Source organism: Dermochelys coriacea, chromosome 14 (genome assembly GCF_009764565.3).
Source record: "Dermochelys coriacea isolate rDerCor1 chromosome 14, rDerCor1.pri.v4, whole genome shotgun sequence".
Taxonomy (NCBI): Eukaryota; Metazoa; Chordata; order Testudines; family Dermochelyidae; genus Dermochelys; species Dermochelys coriacea.
The window spans coordinates 15142750-15152819 of NC_050081.1; the positions used below are offsets into that span (position 1 = coordinate 15142750).

General features: G+C 44.4%; 1 protein-coding gene across 2 annotated transcripts; it reads right to left on the minus strand.

The window, feature by feature from the left end:
• Positions 1-44: 44 nt before the first annotated feature.
• SLC25A19 (solute carrier family 25 member 19) lies at positions 45-9818 on the minus strand. Of its 2 annotated transcripts, none has more exons than XM_038371414.2 (7): positions 9690-9818; positions 8901-9081; positions 8194-8349; positions 7332-7502; positions 5246-5429; positions 3818-3948; positions 45-1665 (listed from the first exon to the last, which is right to left on the minus strand). In XM_038371414.2, exons 2-7 carry the CDS (start codon positions 9030-9032, stop codon positions 1465-1467), a joined length of 975 nt encoding a protein of 324 aa, XP_038227342.1. In that variant the 5' UTR covers positions 9033-9081; positions 9690-9818; the 3' UTR covers positions 45-1464. The 2 variants fall into 2 exon arrangements, with proteins under 2 accessions (XP_038227342.1, XP_043353485.1); XM_043497550.1 differs by lacking the exon at positions 9690-9818 and adding an exon at positions 9454-9472.
• Positions 9819-10070: the final 252 nt, after the last annotated feature.

The window sequence follows — 10070 nt, forward strand, 5'->3', positions numbered from 1 at the left end:
TAGTCTCTAAGGTGCCACAAGTACTCCTTTTCTTTTTAAAGACACAGACATCAAGGATAGGAGGTGAAATGACTGTCTATCATGGTTTGTCTTTTCATTCTACTACAGAGGCCACTAAATCCCTTCCCCACCAGCTAAATGATCATATTATATAGACCCATCACATGTATGATCAACAGCCCAGTGTGCAACAAACCATGATCAGTGTGGAGTCTCTCTACCCATTCATTCCCTACTAGTGCAGATGGAGGCTCACCAGGCTGCTTCAGAAAAATTAAAAACAAACTAAAACAAACAACTCCAAACTCCTCAAGCTTCTTTGCCCTTCAGTCCCGATAAGGGACTGTGACAGGTTTGAAGATCATTAGTAAATCACCCACAGTAAAGAAGGTTTGGAAATATTTCCAGGGAGGAAGATCTGCTCCAATTCCCTGCACAGAGCAACTATGTCATTTCTTTCAGTCTCTCTCAAGCCTCAGCAACAGATTCAAAGAATTAATTTCCCAACTGCACCAGGTGCTCAGCAATTCGTTGGCTCTCTGATGACCGAAGAGTCACTAGTTTCCACAGGACTATCTTCATTATTTTAAGGTAGATTAAAAAAAAAAAAAAAAAAAGAGTCTTTATAGCAATCTGTTTAATCATGACAATCTAATAGCAAAGCAGAGCCCCAACATGTCAGTGCGAAGCAAGAACAGGTTTTGTGCATTGAGAGACCTTCCTGAGAGCAAACAGCATTAGAGCTGCAGACCTGTTTGTAAGAGCATTACACTAGCAAAATAGAACCCTAAGAAGCCCACAGCAGAACTCACAGGCAGAATAAGGGACACCTGTAAAACAAAAGTAAGCTTGCCACTTGTAGTGAGAAAGCAAATCAGGGTTGGCATAAACTTTGCTAGATGACGCTACGTTTAAGGTGGCTGAGGATGTGGAGCTGGTAAATGTCAATGACAAAGAGAAGACAGGTGTCTGCAGAATAAGGAAGGGGTTACCTGTACAGCAGGGAGATGAGAATATGCAGCAAATGGAAAGGTCCTAAGCAGAGGGCTGAATCTTTAAAGATGTGGCATCATTAGACACTAGCTGAGTGGCACTAGCTAAGTCAGATGGGTCCCTCTGCTTGAAGGATTTCATACATTTGGTCAGATGCCTCTTCAGAGCATGTTGTCAGACGGGTATTAGCATTAGGTTTTTATAAAACCCCTTCTCCCAAAGTGAATGCTGACACTATAGGAGATATGATGGAAGATGCTCAGTGTACCCCAGGACTCAGTGTCCTCAACAGAAGCTGCAGTCACCTGCTCCTTTGGTTTTGTTGCAAACAGATCTTTCCTCCAAAGCTAGTGGACATGTGTTTTCAGAGCCCTGGCAGGGAGGAGCCATTCCCCACCCCACTCCATGTGACAATGAGACGACTAGTCTTACTCCTCCACAGAATAACTGCAGCTGATGAGTTCTGCTTCTTCAGCCCTCCTGCCCCTTAGTGCTGCCAGTGTCCTTCAGGGCATACAGCAGGTTGCAGAAGAACTCATACCAAAAGAAGGTGAAGCCAGTAGAGAGAGCAGCCTTCAGCAAGCTGGGAGAGAGACCCTTAAACAATCCAACAGGCCCCTCCTCTCGCACAATCTGCCCAGCACAGTCCATTAAACCCTTATACGTCCGCACCTGGGGGGAGAAGAGTTGAGACAGTAAAGAGAGCAACAGCACAAGCTCAGCTCAGCTCACCTGGGCAGGATTCTCTCAGAAAGCTCTGTAACATATTCCACACATCCAGGAAAGGGACTCAGAGGATTTGAAAGGAAGCCAAGGGCCATTTCAAAAATGTACTCTTAATACATACAATGGAGATTCTAGGGATATTCACTATGACTAATTGGCAGCGTCAAAGAATCAGTCTGAGTGTTCACTGATTTGTAAATGCAGGCACTACAGCCACAAATTACATTTACCATTATCAGCAACAGCTTACATGCCAACTGAATGACAGGAAATCCTTTATACCACACCTCATGCACTGTTCATGCTACAGAGTTTGCAGAGCAACTGTTTCAGAATGTGTTGGTATTATTTTCCATATTAGACTCATACACTTTTAGGCCAGAAGGGACCATCATGATCATCCAGTCTGACTGACCTCCTGCACACTGCAACCCATAGAACTTTACCCATCCACTCCTTAATAGACTAATAACCTCTGGCTGAGTTACTGATGTCCTCAAAACATGATTTAAAGACTTCAAGGTGCAGAGAATCCACCAGTTACACTAGTTTAAACCTGCAAATGATCCCTGCCCCATGCTGCACAGGAAGGCAATCCCCACACCATCCCACGGGTCTCGATCAACCTGACCTGGAGGAAAATTCCTTTCCAACCCCAAATATGGCAATCAGTTGTACCCTGAGCATTTTAGCAAGGCCCAACAGCCAGACACCTGGGAAAGAATCATCTATAGTAACTCAGAGCCCTCCGTATATAGGGTCCCATCACCAGCCATTAGGGATATTTTCTATGAGCAGTCGCAGATCAGCTACATGCCATTGTACCATCTCATCATATCATCCCCACCATAAATGTCTCAAGCTCAGTCTTGAGGCCAGTAAGGTTTTTTGCCCCCACTGCTCCCCTAGGAAGGCTGTTCAGAACTTCATTCCTCTGATGGTGAGAAACCCTCATCTAATTTCAAGCCTAAACTCATTGACAGTCAGTTTATATTCATTTGTTCTTGTGTCAACATTGGTGCTTAACTTAAATAACTCGTCTCCCTCCCTAGTATTTACATCCTTTCCTCTCAGACTATATACATCTGTCATTGCTTCAAAGGTTGGGTACTACCCAATTTGCATGTCAGGCCAATATAAACTGGAAGGTACGTTTTCATATTTGGGGGAGAAAGGAAATATTTCTCCAATACAATTTTAAAATGGGTGTCTATTTCAAGGTGGTAAGGAATGCTAGAAGTATTTAATTTGTTTATATTTATACAAGTCTCTTTAGGTACCCATCATGAATTCTGAGTGCCTAGAAAAATAAAATAAATCCAAACTCCTCCACACTTTCATTCAACCCCTCTCCAAGAGCACAGTGCAAGTAAGTAAGGGCCAGATTTTTAAAAGGTATTTAGACACCTAATTCCTACTGATATCAATGTGAGTTAAGCACCTAAATACCTTTAAAAATCTGACCCTCAGTCAATAGTACAAGATAAATGCAATTTATTACATGGCCATGACTACTGTCAATCCCCTAGGCGCCTTTGAGTCTCCCAGTCTAGATCTATACATACAGATATAGTATACACCGCCCAGTTGGGTCATCTTCCTGAAAGGCAATTTATTCCACTACTGAACAGCAGTAACTGTTGATTATTTAGAACAGTACTAGCAAAAATTCTGCATTTGGTTAAGGAGTTTAACTGGGTGATAAAATATCAGAGTTCAGAACTTCAACACCAGTTTAACACAGAAATTACAAAATTAGGAAGACAGGTGATTTTTTAAAAAATCATGGTTATTTTTACTCATTACAGTATTTTATTTAATTTCAGGTCTTTTCAGAAATTTTTGTTTCTAGAAGGAAAAATAATTTCCTAATCAGGATAGCTGCTTATCTGGGATGACTGGTCCACCCCAAATGACTGTCTAATAAGAGGATTCTCTCATATATAGTATATTGTGAATAAGTCAACCAACCATGCTTTGGTAGACTCAGAGAGGAAACAAACAGAACCCTGTTCAAAATCAGATGTTATCTGGGTAATGTTTAAATGTAGACCAAGAAATAAACATATGAAAACTAGTTGATCAAAACATCTCTCACCTGCCCAAAGGCTGCCCGGGCCTGCTCAAAGCCTCCCACCTGCAACCGCTTTTTAAATAGGTCAAAAGGGTAAGTAAGGGTTTTGCTGATAACTCCGGCACAGCTGCCACACACGAGGTTTTTAACATTACCTGAAAAGCAGAGAAGTGGGAAGAAGATTGTACGGAGGAAATGGAGGATTAGAATGGAGTTCTGATTTACAAAAGCATCATGGAAAGTAAATTAGAGCCATTTATTCATAGACTGTAAGGCCAGGAAGGACCATTATGATCATCTGGTCTCACCTTCTGCATAAAACAGGCCATGGAACCTCACCCAAGAATTTTTACATCAAGTCCACAACTTCTTTGAGTGAGGGCATATCTTTTAGAAAGATATCCAGTCTTAATCTAAAGACTGATTTATTCTGCATCTTTGTAAAATGGCAATACACAAAAGAAAGAACAACAGAAGGGTTTATCATCAATAACCAGGCAAGCTTTCAAATTGCTAGGGAAAAAAAATTCTGGAGATTGGTAATAGGGTATGGAACCTTGTGCTTCCAGTTGAGGGTTCAAATCAGATTGATAGAGATCATACATTGGTACCATCTGGTGGTTGTACAGAGGTCAATGGGAAAGGAGTTTGGTAGTTTTAGTTCAGGTCCTAATTGGCAGGTGTCCACAACACAAAACTACCATCACAACCTGCTGTCTAAGACTGAAGAAACATTGAGGATGAGCTGCTCTCACAGATAGGAGGTAATCTCTCTACTTGAGAACACCCTGATGGAACAGCAACTTGCAGTGATGCTATCCATGATGTATGTGCTCTGGTGGATGGAGGTCCCATCTCCAGGGCTATCAAAGTGCCACTTTTCATGAAATTCTCTTAAACACTCAGAATAGCCAAAGAGCAGGAGATCAATATTAGAACATCTTGGGAGATTTAACCTGCACCAGATGAATCCTCTTGTACAAGCCGAAGAGGGGTAGCAACTTTAGAACACACAGTTGTTCAGAAATCCTGTACTCACTGACAATCCTATCCCCACAATATTACTGAAATTGAAAGAAATAAAGGCTGTCTCAGCAAGGTCTTTCCACTGCACAAGCCACGTGATCCAATTTGAGAAATAATATACTGGACTGGAGAGTTCATCTTCCTGTCAGTGGTACTTCTATGGGCCTCATTACCACAATATCTGAGCGCCTCACAGTCTTTAATGTATTTATCTTCACAACACCTCTATGACGTAGGGTATTTAGGCATTTTACAGGTAAGGTATTTAGGCATAGAGAAATTAAGTGACTGGCCCAGGGTCACACAGTAAGTCTGTGACAGGAGAAGAAATTGAACTCAGGCCCTAGTTCTAGACTACTGCCCTAGCCACTGGACCACCCTTCTTCTTCCTTCATGACTGAGTATTTCACAGTCCCAAGCACCCACCTGCATTCCTTCCTTCCGACGGCATCACCCATTTATACAATTGTTGCAGAAGATTGTAAAAGGAGAACTGGAGACCAGCGTATGGAAAGACAGCGATGATAGTGGGGGTCAAACCCCTGTAGAAGGTCAGAGGCCCTTCTGTTTGGTACATGGTCACCACAGCATGACGAAGATTTCGATAAACCTAAACAACAAGAAACAGTAAAGTTCTCCTGTTAGATACACTTACAATTAGCTGTTTAGAAATCGGTTACATTCCTGATACAGATCATGGGGATTCCCATCTCCCAACATATAACAGGTTGATTTTTAGCACAAACAGATTAACAAAACCATTTCACGTATCATCACATGAACACTCACTGCTGAGTCTTTGAAATCCTGATAATCATTAAAACAGACTGACAGAATAAACATGGATCTCTTCCACATGAGACTAACTGAACCAACAAACCCTCAGTTCTGCTGGACACTGAAAGGCATGGCTGGACATTGCATCCTGAAGTTGCCTGAACTTTGGCTCTGGTGGGAAGCAAGCCCCAGAGATGGGTCCCCATGACTGAGAACACCCTAATCTGAATAGCTTCAGAAAGTGACAGTAAGGGGAGACTGGCAGATCAGGACAGCTATTATGGAGCAGGTGGAAAGCTCTGGGTAACTGAGCAAAACACAGCTGAATTCACAGAGTGTCCTTCAAACTTTCTTAATTTACAAGAGTGATGTCAAATATGCCAGTCACAACTCTTTACTCAACAAGCTGAGAACATTTCTTGTCCAGTCTTCTTTGACTGGTAGCTAGAAAACACCAGTACTCAAAGACTTATCGTACTAAAAAAAAAATCTAACTACTTCATATTTTTGTAATTTTCCCAATGGCTTTAGCTCACCAGCACTTGTATTTGTATCAGACGTGTGATTCCTTCCTCACAACCTAGTTTCACCATTACTCCTGCAGTGAAGCCCTGACATTGACTACATGAGAATGGATTGCAATTCCATTACAAGTCAAGCAAAAACACAGTGAGAAAATGGCTCTGATTCAAAATTAAGTGTCTCCAGTAAGAACAGAGGGGACACAGAACTTGGTTGGGGGGGGGCAGGGGGAAGAGACAGATCCTTGTGTAAACAAGGATATAAAACTGGATTACTAGAGGACACAGTTGTTAAAAAGGATATCATCATTTTGGGGGTGTATTAACAGCAGTGTTGTATGTAAGACTAGGGAAGTAATTATCCCACTGTACTTGGCACTGGTGAGGCTTCAGCTGGACACTGTGTCCAGTTCTGGGCACCACACTTTAAGAAAGATGTGGACAAACTAGAGAGAGTCCAGAGGAGCACCATAAAAATGATGCAAGATTTAGAAACCTGACCTATGAGGAAAGGTTAAAAAAAACCCTGAAGATGTTTAGTCTTAAGAAAAGACGACTGATGGGGAAGCTGGCAACAGTCATCAAATATCTTAAGTGTTGTTGTAAAGAAGATGGTGATAGATTGTTCTCCATGTAGACTGAAGGTAGAACAAGAAGTAATGGGCTTAGTCTACACTAAGGGAGATTTAGATTAGATATTAGGAAAGATTTTTTAACTATATAGATAATTAAGCACTGGAATAGGTTCCTAAAGGGAGGTTGTGGAATCCCCATCAATGGAGGTTTTTAACAACAGGTTAGGCAAATAGCTGGTAGGGATCCTCAAGGTATACTTGGTCCTGCCTCAGTTCAGAGGGCTGGACTAGATAACCTCTCAAGGCCCTTTCCAGCCCTATATTTCTTTGATTCTTTGTTTGAGACATGTCCCCTCAGGAAAGGCCGAGAAATAAATCCCTTGTGCAGCTGAGTACCAAAACGAGAGCCAAATCAGCCCCGCCAAAAAGAAAAGTTGATCCTTCTCTCTGCCAGGACAAAATGTGTGTCAATGGACCAAAGAATAACTTTGCAGTAATGAGAATACCACCAATTAAGGGATCCAGCCTTCCCAGATCACCTGCTGGAAGTTGTGATGTTTTCTCCACACTAATTTGAATGAAACATGACTACCGGCAAAATATATAACAAAGCTAAAGGTCTCCTCCCCTAACTCATACCTTAGGCTCGCCCTGAGCAGCAAAGCGGGTGCGTAGTGTGTCAAGAGGCTGAACCGTCATGGTGGCAGTGCAAGCAGCCAGGCCGCCACACACAAAGTGCACGTTGCAGTTGCGAGTGTCGTATGATGTGGCATTGTGCACCAATTCCGTCAGGCATTCAAAGGTCACAAACTTACAGAGAAACAGAAACATACGTCACAGAGAAAACTCTTATCACCCACAATCCTCCTGGTTCTAACACATTCTAACAAAAATAAATAAATCCATCATTTGCAACCTCCTGGAGGCTATGCTCCAAGGATGCAGCCATCAAATTGGGGAATACTCTTGGCATTCAGAATCTTCAGTTCTCCCTTTAGGAGAATACAGTCTGGGATTTAAAACAAAAAGGCCTCCTAGGATGATCCCATTTTAACTCTCTCTCCTCTCCACAAATTTATTAATTAAATAATACACATTTGGCTCTTATACATCACCTTTCAATAGATGGTCTCAACAGGTTTTAGAGACATTAACGAATTAAGCTTCACAACAACCTATGAATCAGTATTATAACACTGTCATCCTCAATGAACAAAGCCAGTAAGTGAACCAGAAAGATGAGTGACACACCCAAGGACTCACAGCATGTAAGTATGTCATCTGAGACTAGAACCCACATCTGTCCTCTTGGTCCCCTGCTCTACCATCACCTAATCACACTGCCAGAGTCTTTACTTTGGCATACAAAGTACCCTATGAATGGACTAGCCCTACAGACAGCTGGGTAAGCGATGGGCAGCTATGAAAGGATGACAAAGCCACTATAGGAACTAAAAATTTCAGAACAAAGCTAGCCCTGGATGATTTCCTGACACCTTACCTGGACAGCTCCATAGCTGACTGAGAGGAGCTGAGCGGGCACATGCCCCTTCCAGAATGCTGTCAGCCCTTCCTCATGGCAGATCCGATGTGCAGTTTGCAAGATGCCATAATATTTAGCCAGTGGGTTTCTGGGGGAGAGTTGTTCAATCTGAAGCTGAAAAAGAACAAAGAAATTACTTTACTCTGATCTACTTCAAAGGCCTGAACTGATCTTTGAAACACTCAGTGGCCTACATTAACTCAGACCCCTCTCCTTGTGTGCCCTCATGGCAGCTACAACTGGCTCAGATACCACTGCTGCTGGTCCTTAAGAGTTGGGGGCAGAAGAAGAGGTATGTGCAATGCTAAAGAGCTGTGATATTCAGCAAAAATGTTAATAAAACTAAATTAGGACAGGTAGATAGGAAGGGGAAAAAAGGAAAAGCAAGAAAAACACAAGAGCTATGTACAAGAAAATAAGACGGAACAGTAAAAATACATTAATTTGTTAACAGAAAGCAGAAACAGCCAGCAAAGAGAAATAGACCCGTCTACCTTGTATAATCTGTATTTAACTCACACACAGACGCTTAATCTGGGTGTATTTGTGACACTGGCAATGATTTATTTAAATACTAGAAAAAGTTAAAAGAAAAAACATTGTTTCTTTTTATTCTCTGCATGTTCCTCTTCCAGGTGTGTCACGGTGGCTGTTGAGAAAGATACCTGAAAGCGAATCTTGATGACATCCACAGGGCTGATTAGAGCCCGAGTGACAAACCCAGATGCAGATCCTGCCACAGCCACCTCCACAGCGGAGATGGACTTCACTTCAGATTTGGGGTCATAGCCGACCATCACTAGCTGGTCCACGGGCAGCCTCCACCTGCATCAACCTCCAGGAGTGCTACAGTCCAAAGACAGAAGAGCATGAGGCGTTTTCGGTGAGAGGGCTACTTCTGACCTCTCGCAGAGGAGCAAAGAAGCCTCTGTCACACAACGAGCTAGCCTCAGGCCTGTGAATATTTTTGACCCCAAAAACGGAACCCCCGACTCCTGAAACTGCTCCCACCACCAGAACACACGGACTATTTAAACAGGATCAATAAAAAGCAAAATAAAAGGTCTTCATCCAGCCTGACAAAGGCAACAAGAAGACACCTTGGCTTGGGAAGGGGAGGATACAACTTTTGGAACAGACATGCTGGCACCAGCCCTACTGGAGGGGACGGTGGGCGGTGTGGGGCTCGGGTGGATGGGGGGCAGAAGTGACGGTTACTGGTCGGGACGTGCGGAAGGGACAGTTCCCGGGCTGGACCGGGACAGGCTAGGGGCAGAGGCGCCGGTCGCTGGTCAGGCTGGGGACGCGCCGGGAGCCCAACGGGCGGTCGCGGGTGTGGACGGGGACGCGCGGAGGTCGAGGCTGCCCGGGGTCACCGCACCTCAGAAACTCCCCCTCAGGCCTCTGCCCCGCAGCGCTCCCCCCCAGGAGACATTCACCACCACGACGCTCACCCCGTCGCTGCCCAGCGCCGCTCCCCGGCTGCTTGAGAATCCAGCCAGCGGCCTGCCCGGCTCCCGCAGGACGGAACAGACTGCGCATGCTCAGGATCATCTCAGGCGCCAGGCCTGGTGGGAGATGTAGTCACGCCAGACCTCGCCGCGTAAGGCGGGGCGGGGCGCACGTGTGCCGGGCAAGGGAACTCCCCCGCTTGCGGGGTGTAGAGGGTGCGGCTGTGTTGGTCCCTGCGCCCGTCACTGCCCGGGAGCCTGGAGTCCGGGAGCCCGTGGTGGGTGGGACCTGGGCAGCCTTAGGCCGCAGGCATTGAGAATACACAGGAGGCGCCTGGTTTTCAACCTCCCCCCCCCCCCCGCGCTCTCATCCTCCCCTAGCCC